The sequence below is a fragment of the Suillus bovinus genome (genome assembly GCF_016758785.1).
Source record: "Suillus bovinus strain UH-Sbo-P2 chromosome Unknown EDB93scaffold_28, whole genome shotgun sequence".
Taxonomy (NCBI): Eukaryota; Fungi; Basidiomycota; class Agaricomycetes; order Boletales; family Suillaceae; genus Suillus; species Suillus bovinus.
In genome coordinates, this window is record NW_024542084.1 from 364,719 (window position 1) to 381,835 (window position 17,117).

Consider the following 17,117-nt stretch of genomic DNA (forward strand, 5'->3'; position numbering starts at 1 on the left):
TCCGTTTCTTCGCTTGTTATTCCTGCATTACTCCTACGCAATTCCTAGTATGCGTGCTCTCTCGAGCCAGGACCGCACGAGTGACTGCAAACATCTTATGCTAACCCTGACGCTAGCTCAGTTTCGTGCAGGAAAGGGGAACGATCTCAGGATGTAGCCTCAAAGCGCACCACCGAAAGGAAGAGAGTGAAGAGCTCCTCGGGGTCACAAGGGTTACGATACCATCGAACTGATTCAGTCATGCAAAGCCTCGATCTCCCGAGTGCTTCGCGCGAGATAGTCATCGTATGAGTCATGTGCTGCATTTCAAGAAACACGGAAATTGAGCAATCCGCCCACACCTGCATCCACCATGCTTACCAGCATTTTTGAGTTTAGCGCGAAACCGCGCAATAACTTCTCGGTTGTATGTGATTGCTGAGAGTTGCGTGTGTTTGACAGTGCCTACACGGCGTTTGCAGCACTTTGGTTTAGAGGATGGCAGAGAGACACAAAGATGCAAGCCTACCTGAGACATGAATAACACGCGGAATGACCCTGACATCGTAGATGCTAGTGAGAAGCGTGACTGCACCCCATGCAATTCGATGTTGATCTCGTGCGACACGAATAATACAAAGGTTCGTGAGCGGTGAAAAATACTTGACTGCAGCCATTTATGTAAGATAATATAAATAGTCGAAGGATTATATGCACCATTCAACGACATCCCTACTGCTCCCCATCCGGTGTCGCCAAAGTTTGTCACGATGCTGTCGCGGAGAGCGTTGTAGATCAACCTCCCGTCCAGAGTTCGTGTGCTTAGAGACTCTTTTTCAGTGGAGGTATCTACCGTAGACGTATCGACGAATTCGACGAGGAGCCAGCGATTCTTGTTTGATTGTATGGGTAAGCATGCTATACACGGTTGAAAACCAGTTTGTTTTCTACCTTGAACCGAACCATGTCTTGCGATGAGGTGCAAACGTTCCACAATCAATACTCAATGAAGGTAGGCCTTGAAGGAGATGGAGAATGACAAATTGGAAGCTCCAGAATGTTATATCATATCACAAGACTGCAGCAAGGTTGTATTATTATTGCGCAATACTTGTCTAAATTAGGGAAACGCCAATTCGCTGAAGTTGACGGTTGTTTGGGTTGAACGTATTGCAAAGGTCGGCCTATCGAGTCTCAGATTCCAATCCAATACCACTAGCTGATACCTTAATACAGGAAATTCGTGGTCTCTGCGATTCGCTCGACAACTCTCTTGCTACGGGTGTGTGGAGCATCACACGTGGAGGAAAAATTCATGCCCATTGCTGCGTGACGTCACGAATCGCAACAAAAGATTCAAGTCATTATGATTGCTCGGTTGCATGCAATGTATCAGAGATCTAGAACGATGCTGATCTTTCTTGTTGCTGTCTTCTTGGCTATTATCCGCCGAACGAGATACAGACACCCACACCTGCGTGCATACACCCGTTGGCATCGATAACAGCTTCTCTTAGCAAGCGAGTGATCGCTTGAAAGCCTCTGCGTCACTTCAGGCGATAATCTGCTGTCTCAGGTATACGTTTAAGCCCAGACAGCTGATAGACTAGAAACTACACCTAGACGCGGAATACTTGATCATCCAAGCGAACACAAAGAAAGGAGATAAAGTGACTGTGACTCAAAAAAAAAATGTGGCTGATAGTACGTCGCACCTCTGAAAGGGTGTTTGGCTGTGAGAGAATCTACCAGGTCATCGTCAATATGGCTGATTAGAAATCAAATAGAGTTGAAGTGCACTGGCAGAGTGCGGTGTATCAGTATGTCACGGGCTCTGCGTCGTGTGGGAACATAAACGTACCATGGAACCGCTCTCCTGGGATCGGATGATATGTCCTGCTTTTCAAACTCTTCATCTAGACACACGCCGTAAGCACAAAACGCCTCGCGTCAAACGGCTAATGGCAACGTTTGTCTGTTGTGATCCAAGGGGTCAGTGGGAATAGTGCACCGAGGTCGACTGCTGTACCGTTGATCATGTGTGGCGAGCTGCCCCCACTGAATATGCGAGATGCGTCAGACATTATCGCGCGAGAGCAGTTGAGCGTTTTTGTATTGATGAGAACATAGTGTGTGGCATTGAACCATACACGATATTGACACCAGCACAAGAGCACAGGTTGACTGTCACTAGTAGTTTACAGCGTCGGGTAGATCGAATAAAAAAAAACGGCCGTTCCTTCTATTATAATATACCGTTAGTATTGAAAATCACGAGTTAAGAGATAACACCTACACGAACGCTACCTCCCATGCTGCTGACGGTTGACGCACACTGTTGCGAGCATGGAATCTCTGTGGACGTTGATGACTATGCTGAACCTTGTTAGTAATGATATAGAATTTCAGACAACACACTTACATCAAAGCTGCCTTCCATGCTACTGATAGTTGACGTGCCCTTTTTTTTGACGTTGTGGTGTGGGTTGAGAATGTCGATAACAGGGATATGCCTCAAGCGAAGGCAAAGGCATTCGCTCACGGTCGAATTCGTGTCCGTCGATTCTGCGATACGGTTAGTTTTACACGCGCCACGTCGTACCTAAAACTTTTGCCAAACGACCTCATTTCGAATTATCGCGCATGGAACCAAGGCGGCCTTCGGGCATTTTTTTCGTGATAACAAAAATCAAAATCAATGTTGATAAGCTCAGAAAACTCATGTGGGAGTATGAATAGTTGATTTTGTCGCCACCTTGATGTCACCTTGCGATCAGTAACAATGAGCGGGAGGGTATGGACTTGTGACCCGGCAGGGCTTAGCCTAGTAGAGCCCAAGACATCTACTTGCGTTTGAATGGGCTATTGTAAGCGGCTCGATTGAGAAGGCAATAAGTGGTCCACCCTAAAGTGCATATCATCAAGAACAATGAAGGTCACGTTGCTTCCACAGTTTGAAAAAGAAAAAGCCACGAGGGTTCGGGTATTTTAAACGAGTCGCCGATGGACTAAATTTTCATAAGCTCCCATCTTGCCCAAAATGTCGTCTACATTCTTGGTGAGTACTATCGTAAAATACAGCGAACTGTGACTTAACGAGTCCCATAGTTATTCTCGGAATTAGAAAACGATCCAACTAAACCTTATGATGTCCAAGTTGTCCAGTTCTGGCGAGGCGAGGAAGAGCCACGACGGCCCTATCCACTTCACTGGGCAATCTACGTCGAAACAAGTCCTAGCATTGGGAACACGTATCAAATCGCAGGAGACTCCACAAACTACGCCATCGATATCCGACTCAACCAGCCTCTGGAAAATTTGGAGGACTTGCGTGGAAGCTGTATAGTTGGAAAGGTAAACAGGAAGGAGCTCGACGCCATGGAAACACTCCTTCCGAGAGTTGCCATCATGCGCGATCTCCCCTGCTGGAATAGCCATAATTGGGTGGAAGACGCGCTTGGGTATCTCAGGCGCTGCTGCTGTTTTAGCATCGTCGGGGAGATAAAGTTGTCCGGTCTTCAGGACAACATGTGTTGGCTATTAGAGGAATGGCCCGAGATTGAGGACGCGGTAGAATTTGTCGGTGACGCGAATCTCGCGTGCGTCCAGAATAACCGACGACTTTGGGACTCGCACCAAAACTTCTGGAGGCTGCACGAAACTTGGCGTTTGAAGTGCGCAGAGGCGGTCAAAGATGACAATGAGGAGTGCGACTCTGAAAGTGGTTAAAAGAATCTGTTTGATTTATCAAACTCCATGGAATCTGGACCTATGTTTGTGGGCTGCAATTGTGATTTTGTACCATCATCAACGTCATGTACCCACTGTTAGAAGTAGTGTGGTAACCTTTGAGCACTGAGCTTGTACAAAGCTGACTTGCACCGTGATGTCCAGATGGCTCTGTAGAGGGCACAACATGTACAGCTGACATGCTGTTCATGCACTGATGGACCACCTTTGATTCCGCTTTGATTCCGCTAAGCGCTCGCGAGACTCGTTACATAAACAAAACTTTGGCCCGGGAAAACACGCCGTTCCGGAAGGCGCCTCGCTGTGTTCAATGTTCAAACGTTCATCGTTCATGTCATTCCCGCATTTTCGAGTATTTGTTCTCAATATTTTCATACGTTCATAAATTTACTGATGGGTTAATGCATTGAATGCCATGTGCTTTACATTGGATTCGCTCTAAACTTATCGTATCTCGTTGTTCATCATGCTAATATAATCATGCTAGCCCAGGTCCCAATGATTCAAGCATGATGCGATGGACAGGTAAGGTGAGATATATTTGACCCAGTCAAGGTTTCTTGTTCCATAATAGTAATCGGAGGGCAGTTATGCCTCGGGCTCAGCCAGCAAAGCCGAAGAGTGTGCACTGCTTGTTTCACTCACATCAATTTCACGCTCTGACCTGTGCTAGATCGACAACTACAGGGAACTCCTCAATTTTTGCAAGTTTGCGGCAAAGACCTCAAAATCACCTTGGAAAATTTTGTCGACATCACCAACGATGGTGTTCAAGTAGTCGCGTGCGTATTAAACACTGGTTTGGAAATCAAAATCTAATTTGACACTTGTCACTTGATTTTGCAGCATTTCACCCAATCAAGGCAGGATCATTTATCCATATCCATCATTCAGAGTTTGGCGACAGAAACGCTGGGCGGTGGTATATCTAGCACAAACACAATCGTTATACCATAAACATTCCCTATCCGCTTACACTCATCTGTCTGATATGACCAAAATCTTGAACGGCCCCAGTTCGTGGCCGATGATTGATGAGAATATCTTTTATAGCTATTGGATAGGTTCGTCGCATCAAGATATCTAGATCTAACATCAACTTTCCGTTTCGCAGTTGCCGCTGGCGTCGTGGTGGTATACGATTGGGGTGAGCGGGTCAGCATTAGAAAACCTCTGATATTCTCATGGTATTTCTAGTATTAACACTCGGCCAAGAGGTATGTCGATATCATTGTCGGAGCGGCCAACTTGCTAAGAATGGCGTCATAGATTGAACTCATCTGGGTGAGTGACCTGTATCAGAAGAAAAGCAAGAGATACAATGAATTCACGACAGAAGCCACGCTGGTCTCTCATGACTGTGTTGTATTTGGTCGTTCGTACCTCATGTTGTGTTGTAGCGTGGTCGGCGCTTGTGCTTACTCCCCAATGTTCTAGATACGTTGTATTGGAATACCATACTCTGTGTATGTGTCAATGCAGATAAATTAGTACCATGCTAATAGCTGATCTCTGACAATTAGTGCTTATGCTCTGCGTATGTTGCATATGGACTGTGTTCAATTTTTCTGACCAGCAGCATACAGCAAGTATGCCATTGGTCTCGCTGACAGATGCAGTGAGTATTCCACAATCATCTCATTCCTATCCAATGAATACAATTATTGTAGGGGTGAGTGAGATTCTGATGATTGAATTGGCTCAACGTAATGGCGCAATAGGTGTGAGTCGAAGCTTTTGATACTAGTACGAGTGTGTTCACTAATTGGGTTTTGCAGGCAATATCACGTACTACGTACAGAACGGGATCAATGTGGTTGTATATGTCATGCTGGACGGTGAGTTACACAGTTGCAATGCCTCAGCGGTATTGACTAGAATGAAACATGATGCAAGTCATCATGATTTCTCGGTTGCATGCCATGTATCAGGGATCTCGAATGATGCTCATCTTCCTTGTTATCGTATTTTTGGCTGTCAACATCGCATGCGCAGTAATTGGGGCACTAGGACTCAAAGATACTGTAGGGGGTAAGCTTTACTCGTTGACTCAAAGAACACGGCTCATTGGGTAAATACCAGAGGAGCTGTTACTCTCTGGTACATATATATGCGATTATAGATACGAAGGGGCCAACGAGCTTCTGTTCTCAATGTTTTGGACGCTCGACATTGTTTGGGAGGTCCTCGCACTGTGTATTTCAGCCTGGATTTCCGTGAAACACTTCCGTGACCTGCGCCGACTTGGTCCATCCACACGATCGAGCATCAGAGACTGTTTTAAAGCGCTGATGAAATCTCACGTGCATTATTTTGCAAGGTGAGATTGTCATGTGAATGTAGTCATCTTTGTCTCAAGTTCTAAACATTGCTTTAGCTTTGTTGGCGTCTCTTGCCTCCAGCTTGTTAATCTCTCTCCAAAGCTCGCGGTGCGCTGACCTGTCGCTGACATGTGTTTTTAATCACTGCTAATCATTTCTGTAGGATTCATATGGTACGGGGGCTCAGATAGTCGCCGGTGCTCTTCATATTTTGTTGGGCGTGCAGATGTTTGTGCTAGGACCACGCCTCATCCTTAGTGTTCGAGAATATCACACTAAACGTGTGGCCAACTCTGACACAACTAGCATGAATTTGAGTGTCCTCAAGGAGCATGTAGATGTACCGACTAGTGGTAATGTGTATGGAAACGCTTGCCCTGTACTCTACAGGGAAGAGAATTTGGGTTGAGGATCTGCCGTGGTATTTATCTAACATGCAACCTGTCCCTGCGGTATTGACGTGTCGCTGCCTATAATTATAGCAAAACCCTGATACTTTAATTACTACAAGTCTGAATTGTAGGGTGATCTGATACACATCGGAAACATACGCTGTGGCTCGGCTGCCCACGGGGGGACTTGCCTGTGAAATGTATACAGGTGCCGAGTAATGTAGCTTCTCGGCACCATACGTCCAGCTTACCATGCGCGTTCGCTTCTGTTTCTTTCTCTCCTCCACGACATTGAGTTCGTCATACCTCGTACATCCTCACCTCGATTCATACCTACAGTTTTTCTTTATACCCACCTACTACTCCGAGCTAACGCTCAGTCCAGCCCAACGTACTAGATCATGTCAGTGACTCTCGAGTCAGACGAAGCTGGACCCTGAGTCACTGTACGGCAATGTGCGGTGCTACATACCCCATTTGGGTTTTGCTCTTCAAACACAAGGTTACGCTAGCAAATATTGCTAGCTGTGATGGCTGCAACACAACACTTTTGTGAACTCCCCATCGTTACGTCGTAGTCTAGATCTACACATAGTAGGTTATACACGTCTATGTATCGACAACACAGATTCCTCCGACTCGGAGTATCTGTGGTCTTATTCAGCAGGAACATAATTATGTACGTCTATTGTTCTCACAGCTACAATGAATTCACTGATGGCCGTAACCTGATCATTGCATTGATCAAGGGTCTCGAGGTGCGGATCAATCAAACGTCCATCATGGCTATACAAGCACTGAGCGGTAGTATATCTAGCATGAACGCTATCGTTATACACTACCAACATTCCTCATTCGCTCCTCGTCCTTCAAGTCGAACATGACCGTAGTCTCAAATGATCCTAGTTTGTGGCCGCTAATCAGTTTGAACATTTATCTCAGCTATTGGACAAGTTTGTCGTATCAAGATCCTTTGATCCAACATTGACTTGCTGTTACACAGTTGCTGCCGCAGTCGTGGTTATATACGATCTAGGTGAGGGGGACAGTCTTCGAAAACCACTTATATTCTTATACATTTCCAGTACTCACGATCGGACAAGAGGTAGGTCGATGATATAATCACAGTAGCAGACTCGCTGAAAGAGGTGTCCTAGATTGAACTAATCTGGGTGAGTGACAAGAGTTCGGTATGAGAAGAAAAACAGGAGAGTATACTGAATTTGCGACAGAGACAACCTTGGTCTCTCATGACATTGATGTATCTACTTGTTCGTACCTCATGTTGTGCTACTAGTAGCGTGGTCGGCAGTTGTTCTGACCCCAAAATGTTCTAGATACGCTATATGGGAATACCATATTCTGTGTACGTATCGAGGCCAACAACTTGAAACCGTGCTAATAGACCAGCTCGGACATTAGTATCCATTTTATCGGTATGTCTCATATGCTTGTGTTCGATTCGTCTGACAGACGGCACACAGCTTCTGCGCCATTCGTCTCGCTGACAGATGCAGTGAGTTTTATGCAACCATCTCACTCCTATTCAATGAACTCACTTATATATAGCGGTGAGTGAAATTTTGAATATGGAACTTGGCTCAATGTAATGGGTTAATAGGTGTAAGTCGGAATGTTTGATACTACTAGTATAAGGGTGATCGCTAATTGGGTGTCTCAGGCGGTAGCATGTACTACACACTCAATGGGACAAATATGGCTGTAGGTGCCATGTTGTGCGGTGAGTTACCCGATTCCAATCACTGTGCTATATTGACTGGACTGAAATACGATGCAAGTCGTTGTCATTACTCGGTTGTATGCGATGTATCAGGGATCTAGAATGATTCTCATCTTCCTTGTTATTATCTTTGTGCTTGATGCCATCAGTGGCGGAGTAACCGCGGTTCTTGGACTCGTGAATTTTGTAGGGGGTAAGCTTTGTTCATCAAGTCGAAGAACGTAGCTCATTGGACGAACATTAGAGGAGTGGATGATTTCTGGCACATACGTGTGCAATTATATACTTGAAGGGGATGCTCAACTTCTGATCTCAGTGACTTGGGTTCTCTACACTGTTTGGGAGGTCCTCGCACTGTGTCTTGCAGTCTGGATATCTGTGAAACACTTTCGTGACCTTCGGCGACTCGGCTCATCGACAGGATCGACCATCAGGGACTGTTTCACAGTGTTGATAAAATCCCACGTGCTTTATTTTGCGAGGTGGGCTTGTAATGTGAATGTAGTCATCTTTTTCTGCTAAAGTTTCGCACATGCTAGCGTTTTCTGTGTCTCTTTCCTCGAGGTTGCGTTTTTCTTTCCAGACCTCTTGGTGCGTCAACCTTTTGCTAATATCTGCTTGTAAGCACTGCTCATGATTTCTGTAGAATTCGAATTCTATTGGAGTTCAGACATTCGTTGGTGCTCTTCGAATTCTATTTGTCGTGCAGATGTTTGTGCTCGGACCACGCCTCGTCCTTGGCGTTCGAGAATATAATGCCAAGCTCGTGGCTAACTCTGATGCGGAAGCTAGCATGAATTCGATTGTCTTCGAGGAGCGCGTACATGTATCAACTAGCAGTAGTGTATAGCTATCGGGAAATGCTTGATGAGTGTCCTACAGGGAGGAGACATTTGGTCGTCGTGGTATTTAGTTAACATATAGTATTTCGACATATATTTGAAAGATCTAGGTCAAACCTTGCTGCATCACTGCCGAAACAAATTAGCTATCCACTCACGCCTGCACCAGAACGTCTGACAACCAACACAGTCCTTGATGTCAGATGTTGAACGATAGTCAGCGCAAATGCCCGACACCTGATCCTCGCGTCTGAGGAGTTTTTCTGTCTGAGCGCCAAAGTGACTGCGAAGTGTGCAGCTAGGATGGCTGATAACTCTTAGTCTGAGATGCATTTTCATACATCCGGGCCACAGAGAAAAAAAATGAATCGCGCGGACTCATGACTCGACGACTATCGCGAATGAGTATGGCAAGGGGACGAGCGGTGAATAAAGTATGAGAGAATCAGAGTTTCAAGTCAGAAGACCTCAAGCGTACCTATCAAACTACGAATGAGACCGCGTCAGCCACGACATTCCGTTGGATCCACTGCTAATCAGAGTAAAGTACCGAACGAGATATATTGGCATCGATCGCAGTCGCTTCTAGGGCAAGCAAATGATCGCTTGAATGAAGGGCCTGATCGTCATAGAATGGGTGGCAGGGACCGGCGAATCAACGGAGGATAATCATGAGTACTCGAGTTCTGGATATTGGATATGATCAAGATTCCAGGTATCGATCGATGGCAGGAAGTTGACCTCTATGGAGGGATACGAAGCCGATCCCCGCACTAAATAGAAGCGTGATAGCCTAGAATTAGATGCCGGGTTAGATCCAAGGATGGTGGCTGGACCATGAAAGTATATGTCATCGGGAATCAGATCGCCGATTTTGTTGGCATTCCTTCCAAGTTTTTGATTTATCTAGTTATTAATAGAATTCGGTGAATGTGAGCCCTTAGAGAGGCCGATGATTGGAAAATGTGAACGTAGTCCTGGAGGGTTTGCGCACTAGTGAGACATTTTAGAGTGGGTGAATATCTTCGTGGCGTACAAAGAAAGTCTAACTGAGAGCACTCAGCACGCTGGGAGCTAGCCTGAGCTAGCAGTAGAGCTAATTTTTTGACTCTCGGCAAACACCGAAGGTGGCTTCAAAGTTGCCTGCCACTGACAAATGGGGGTCGCTGCTCGCATGCCTTTCGTACTATGTTCTGTGCGCGTTCGAAACATTAGTATCATCGTTTTATCTTGTCCAGCATCGTGTGCGTCTTGAACTTCCTGCCTCAGACGGTCAGGAGTCTTTCTCTAAACTATCAGACTAACCAGCGCTGAGTGCTTTCGGTACTTTGGCACTCCCTTACTTAACACAGTCGTTCACCATCTACATCGAAGCCCACAACTAGGGATTTGAAGCGTAGGAGAACAATGACAAGGGCAGAAATATGGTACGAGAATGTTTATTATGTGACAGCTCCAGAATACAATAATTACATTGTCTAGGCTGATGATACTCATGCGAAGATGGAGAATGGAACACCTACATTGCGTGAAGATGTGATGTTATTGACATGTGACTGATTTGCATCTGTATCGTTGGCCTGTGAAAATGTAATAGGGATTCTGAAACAACGGTGCGTCTGTATGATGATGAATACTCCGGGGCCCTGATCTTTTTGACCCACCCCATCAGAGTAATCGGACCGTGACGCCTTCGGCTCGGCCACCTAGCTGGGCCGACGAGAGTATACACGCTTAAACCCGTATTAGATCAATACCACATGATTTCATACCCCAAAAATCGCGCTGGAGATAAGTTGCCGACATCACTGACGGCTGGAATTTTCCTGTGGTTCAAGTAGTCGCATGCATAACACTGGTTTAGAAATCTAAATTCACTGATCATTGAGGGCTTCCTTTGTGTTTCGGGTCGCACTGCAATGCTTACTTCCCCCGATGCAAGGTCTTGAGGTGGAATCAAATATCTATCTCTTTCATGCTGATTTTTGCGATAAAAATGCTGAATGGTAGTACATGTTGACCGCTATCGTTATGCACCACTAACATTCCCTATGTCAGAGTCAGGTCATAGTCCGAGACGGGAATAGCCGAAGCAAAAATGACATCAGCGCAGCACCGGAACATAACAAGTCCGAAAACTCAGACTTACCGGATCGGATATAGTATTGGCGAAGCGTACTATATAAACCGCACGAAGACTTTCAGTCCGAATAATGTTGAAGAGTCTTACCATAATTCCAAGTCTCATAACCACACCCCATTCGCTCACACCCATTTTTCGAATATGACCGTAGTCTTAGATGATACTAGTTTGTGGCCGGTAATCAGTATTGACATTTCTCTCAGCTATTGCGCAGGTTTGTCGTATCAAAATCCCTCGACCTAACATTGACTTGCTATTGCGCAGTTGCCGCCACCGCTGTGGTTGTATATGATCTGGGTGAGAGGGACAGTCTTCGAAAACCGCTTATATCCTCATACATTTCCAGTACTCACGATCGGACAAGAGGTAGGTTGATGATACAATCACAGTAGCAAACTCTCTAAAGAAGGTATCATAGGTTGAACTCATCTGGGTGAGTCCCATATGAGAAGAAAAACAGGACAATACGATGAATTCGCGACAGAGACAACGCTGGTCTCTCATGACCGTACTGTATTTGCTTGTTCGTACCTCATGTTGTGCTATAACGTGGTTGGTAAGTTATGCTGACTCCAATATTCTAGATACGTTATATTGGAATACCATTTTCTGTGTATGTGTCGAGGCCGACAACCTCCTGGCATGCTAATAGTTCATCTCTGACGATTAGTTTCTTTGTTCTGGGTATGTCTCATATGTCTGTGTTCGATTCACATCTGACCAATGGCATAGCATTTGCGCCATTCGTCTCTCTGACAGATGCAGTGAGTATTACGCACCCATCTTATTCGCAAATGAGTACACTCGTTTGCAGGGGTGAGTGAGATTCGGAACATTGAACTTGGCTCAATGTAACGAGTTAATAGGTGTAAGTCGGAGTGTTTGATACTAGTACGAGGGTGATCGCTAATCAAGTGTTTTAGGCAGCATCATGACCTACACACTAGATACGATAAATCTAGTCGTATTTGCCATGTTGGACAGTGAGTTACTCAACTGCAACACCTCTGCGATATTGACTCGACTGAAACACAATGCAAGTCATCGTGATTGCTCGGTTGTATGCCATGTATCAGGGATCTAGAATGATGCTCATCTTCCTTGTCATTGTCTTTATGGCTGTTAACATTGCCTGCGCAGTAATAATAGTAATAACATTCAAGTATTTTGTCGGGGGTAAGCTTTACTCATCAAGTCAAAGAACACAGCTGATTAGATGAACACCAGAGGAGTGGATAATTTCCGGCAGACATATGTGCAATTTTACATTTGATAGGGATGCTCAACATCTGATCTTACTGAATTGGATTCTCGAAACTGTTAGGGAGGTCCTCGCACTGTGTCTTTCAGTTTGTATTACTGTAAAACACTTCCGTGACCTGCGGCGGCTCGGCCCATCGACAGGATCGACCATCAGGGACTGTTTCACAGTTTTGATAAAATCCCACATGCTTTATTTTGCAAGGTGAGCTTGTAATGTGGATGTAGTTATCTTTTTCTGCTAAAGTTCTGCACTAGCTTCGCTAGCGTCTCTTGCATCCGACTTGCTAATCCCTCTCTAAACATCTCCGAGTCGGTGTGCCAACCTTTTACTAATATCTGCTTGTAGCATTGCTCATGATTTCTGTAGAATCTAAATTTTATTGAATATCAGATCATCACCGGTGCCTTTCAAATTCTATTGGTCGTGCCAATGTTTGTGCTGGGACCACGCCTCATCCTTAGCGTTCGAGGATATCATGCAAAACTTTTGACCAACTCCGACGCGGAAACTAGCATGAATTCGATTGTCTTCCAGGAGCGTGTACATGTGTCAACTAGCAGTACTGTGTAGCTATCGGGAAATGCTTGCCGAGTGTTCTCCAGGGAGACAAAATTTGGTCGCCATAGTATTTATTTAACTTATAGTGTTTCGACGTATATTTGAAAGGTCTAGGCCATCTGACTCGATGACTGTCACGAAGGATATATTACACGAATCAATGCAAGATGATCACGAGGAGAATCAAGTTCCGGAGATCGGCTATGATTAAGATTTCAGATATCGATGGCAGGAAGTTGCTCTTTATGGAGGGATACAAATTTAGCAGGGGTGTTCGATTATGGACAAAGTACTTCCAAACCCATATACTAAATAGAAGTGTGACACATCGGGGACTCTAATATTTAGTCAAAATGTCGTATTTTTTGCTTTTAACTTGAAGTTTAAGCCACCCAAAGGCATTTAAGTGTGGTTTAAATGTTGTCCTAAATATCTCAAACCCCGATGTGAGATAACCATAAACAAAAGGGCACCTACCATACCTAACTTCACCTGCCCCACCTGTACCTGTAGGATTGATGTATTACTACCTACAACTACAAGTGATTCGGGATACAATAATCACTGAGGACTACAGATCAGTGTGATACAACACTGTACTGTAGACTATAGTTCCCATAACCCTACTACATTGCCTACTCCATTGCTTAGCTGTGCCCGTGTATAGTAGTGTTTATATGTTCCCCTTTGTTCCCTACCGATGAGATTGCGAGATTAATGAGATTGCGAGATCCATCTGAGATCATCACACCAAAGCCAACAAGGACACACTGACTCGTTCAAAGTTCTTGTGCCTAACCAAAGCTAATAATGGACACACTGAGTTGTTCAAAATTCTTGTGCCTATTCTACCTAGTACATTGCTACTGCTACTCTTCAAAGTCCATGACCATAGGAGGCGCATCAATCGAAGGACCACTGTCATCGTTACAAACATCCACTGACTCCGAAACCACGGCGAGTTGAGGAACGAAGCTCCAATGAGCTTGGAATGAGTTCTGCATGCAAAACGGAGGGCAGCTTGATGGTATGCATACATGCGCAAACCCTCTTGCTCAGTGATCTTCTCCAATGGGTGCAGAACAGTGCTCCACCAGTGGCCTTGCCACTCCAGAAAGGCAAGCACTCGTTGCATTTCTTTGGCTAGTAACTCCACTTCCTCAGACCATCGAGCTGCGCGAGCACGTGCCTTACACCACTCTATGTGGACGCCCTAAATCAAAATAAGTCAGAGATCATGTCACCCAGTTAAAACACTTACAGTCTTGAACGCTGTTCTCAGAGTGACTAGTAGTATCTCTGTCCGATACCAGCCAGATCCATGATATTGTTCCGGTACCCTGAGTATGGCCACCTGCAAATCACCCATGGGTCGAACCTCTTGTGTCTGAGAGGTCGAAGTTTTTCCTCCCAGGCGACCTTATCCACATGAGAGCTTAGCGACCCCAGTGCTTGGCGTGCGCATTTGTATTTGTCCGCTGCTGCATCTTTCTTTGCCTCGACACTTGCAATCAAATTCTGGGCACAAGGTGGATGCTGCTTGGCCACGTAAGTGCTTGTCCTTGAATTTGTACATGTGCGAGCATAGACGAAGATGGGAGCGGAGTTGTGGAGCGCATCATGAGCTTGTGCCCACCAAAGTTCCCACTCGTACTCCATCAAACAGCGATGGCACTGGTGAAATAGAGAGCCGATGGAAGATATAGTGGGAAGTCTTGAGGCTTGAGTGCTGCGCTCGAACTTGTGTCAGCTGATGAATGTAGCATTGAGACAATCGGCATGTAAAGTTGTTGATAACGCGTCCAAGAATCAATACATCTCTGTAACGCATTAGTCCTGTGAACAATGGCCTCTCGTTGTTTGTCTGTGGATGAAGTGAGAGGTTTGCAATGTCACATTTGAGCCGTTGTCTGTCATAACATGTGAACGGTGAATGTGATGCGAAGAGATACTTCACATACTGCATGTCTTCTAATTCAATACCACCGCTAATAAGCACACTGGGCGAGACGACGTCGAGTCGAGTGAGTGATGATCCCTTCCTGCAACTCTTTTGCTTCCAATCTGCGAGCTGCGACCTTACCGCAGCCTGCGTGATAGCTAGATATTTACCCATCAGCACAAGTTGACAGAATGAATGGGCAGTGACTTACGAGCTACCTTACTCTCAAAAGGGTTTGGATGAGCGTTGTCCTCCTCCCATAGCTGAACTTCTAACCCCCATTCTTCCAGTAGTGTAGGCCGAACAGTTGCTTCCAGGTCGTACAACGCAGCACAATGTTCCCGCTCCCATTTTACGGCCTCTTCCATCTTGCGCTTCAATGTACGACCTTTGAAGTATCAGCCAGGAAGATAATGATAATTATGCGAAAAACTCCGAGCATTGTTGTCTTCTTCCAATTCCAATCGCCAAAGTGATCATCCAATGTATCACGTCGTGTTCCTGGCCCCATCTCCTTCGTGCTCGATGCAACGCGATTGGCATTTGCCTAACCTCTTTCTGGCGCCTCCCCGTCTGTCCTACCCACCCACTTAGTAAGGTTTTACGAGAAATTGACCTGATAGGCTGCGACATGGGCTGCAATGTGAAATTTTGGCATAAAGTACTGAACCAAGATGTTGTTGTGTGGTATATGAAGGCGAGTTGGCATGCAATCCATTCTGTTCCATAGCTTTTTGGACCACTGACATGCGATATTGTACGAAATATTCAGCATGGTCACCGTGAACCCAACCAGCGTCGAGAATACAAGGTAATCCATATTCAGGTACCTTATAACTCTGTCAACTAGCTGAGTAGAAAAATGCGGCAAACATACCTTTCGCCCTTCTGAAGATCACCTACCCCATTCGGCAACTTGAATTCATGTCGAGCACAGTTGACAGTTCCTATGCCGGTTGCTGCCAGGCCTCGTGAGGATTTGGTATCAGCCATGTTGACAGCGTTATGGCTGACACATGTGCTGCGCTAGTGGAACAATAAGTGCATCACCCTACATATTAGAGTATGTACAACGTACATCTTGTCTTTCATTAGCTCACTCCGATAAATAGGCCTTATATGCTTTCTCCTCAACAAAGTAGGCCCATCCCGCGTTGAAGCCCGGATTCATTTTGTCGGAGGAGACAGCCTTCCGTTTGAGACGGAAATTCGCATCTATAGCGATGAAAAGGGCGTACAACCATCTGTCAACCAGGGTGAGCTAAATATCCTCACCCAACCATCAATCCAGACCTACCTCGTTCCTGGGGGCGAATTCTCCCAACCACTGGGTAAGTTTTTGCCCGGATGTGGGCACGCCGGGCACATCACTGCAAGCTCGCCAGTGTTACGACTTGGATGGTATCTGTTGGCGACGCTCAAACAGAGCTTGTGTCGTCAACGGTCTGTGGACGTCCTGGGCTAGCCCAAGGTTAGGGGTCGTACTTGGCGTGTCTTCGGCAAGTACGATTTAACGCCTATGTCCAAATCGGGTAGCTTATGTCACGCGGTTGCGAGATGATAAGCTATATCGGCCTAGGCTTACGACACCCGAAGGTTAATCGTAAGGATCGTCGTTAATTAGAAGGAAGAAGTCCGACTAGTTAACAGGGGCTTTGCTCGTCGACGAAGTCGATGAGTAAAGGTCGAGACTATAGGCTTATCCGCGAGGTGCAGATAAGAAGATAGAATATAGACTGCTGGTGAGGCAGAAGGATCACTCTGGTGAGAGTAGGAGGTCAAGAACCAAGTAGATTCAAGTTAGGGAATATGGTACATGGTAGCGAGTTTATATAGAGGACAGGGGACGTATTAGTGGATGATAACTCGTACTACCGGGAGAGGCAATCGGTAAAGGGTAAGACCATAATAGGAAGGCACGTTCGATCTAGGTAGAACGTGCTGGATAAGAAAGTGAGTCAAAGATAGAATGAGAAGTGAAACACGCAGGGGCACGATCGTGCAACTGCGGATCTAAGTATAAGTCGCATGTGCGACTGCGCACCGAGTCAGAGATCAAGAAAGGAAAAGGGATGCGTCATGCATCGTGTCATAGGTTACCGTCCGGACGGTAAGGGCAAGGGGACTGTCCACAGGATCAGTCAGGTGGTGGAACGGAGCATGGTATGCTTCGTCAGCGAAAGGA

At 45.7% G+C, this 17,117-nt stretch overlaps 3 protein-coding genes across 3 annotated transcripts; 1 reads left to right on the plus strand and 2 right to left on the minus strand.

Annotated features, from left to right (window-relative positions):
* Positions 1 to 234: 234 nt before the first annotated feature.
* EDB93DRAFT_1226542 (uncharacterized protein) lies at positions 235 to 1,068 on the minus strand (the record flags this gene model as incomplete). The annotated part of the gene is made up of 5 exons (XM_041451223.1): positions 931 to 1,068; positions 697 to 871; positions 509 to 646; positions 361 to 444; positions 235 to 299 (listed from the first exon to the last, which is right to left on the minus strand). The coding sequence occupies exons 1-5, from the start codon at positions 943 to 945 to the stop codon at positions 235 to 237; spliced, it is 477 nt and encodes a 158-aa protein (XP_041307694.1). The 5' UTR covers positions 946 to 1,068.
* Positions 1,069 to 2,839: 1,771 nt separating this feature from the next.
* On the plus strand, positions 2,840 to 3,757 carry EDB93DRAFT_406618 (uncharacterized protein). The gene is made up of 2 exons (XM_041456284.1): positions 2,840 to 3,037; positions 3,088 to 3,757. The coding sequence occupies exons 1-2, from the start codon at positions 3,020 to 3,022 to the stop codon at positions 3,706 to 3,708; spliced, it is 639 nt and encodes a 212-aa protein (XP_041307695.1). The 5' UTR covers positions 2,840 to 3,019; the 3' UTR covers positions 3,709 to 3,757.
* Positions 3,758 to 13,859: 10,102 nt separating this feature from the next.
* EDB93DRAFT_1250523 (uncharacterized protein) lies at positions 13,860 to 16,300 on the minus strand (the record flags this gene model as incomplete). Its single annotated transcript, XM_041453025.1, has 11 exons — positions 13,860 to 13,965; positions 14,028 to 14,203; positions 14,252 to 14,262; positions 14,301 to 14,730; positions 14,807 to 14,900; positions 14,952 to 15,090; positions 15,144 to 15,320; positions 15,680 to 15,762; positions 15,810 to 15,953; positions 16,033 to 16,176; positions 16,230 to 16,300. 11 exons carry the CDS (start codon positions 16,298 to 16,300, stop codon positions 13,860 to 13,862), a joined length of 1,575 nt encoding a protein of 524 aa, XP_041307696.1.
* Positions 16,301 to 17,117: the final 817 nt, after the last annotated feature.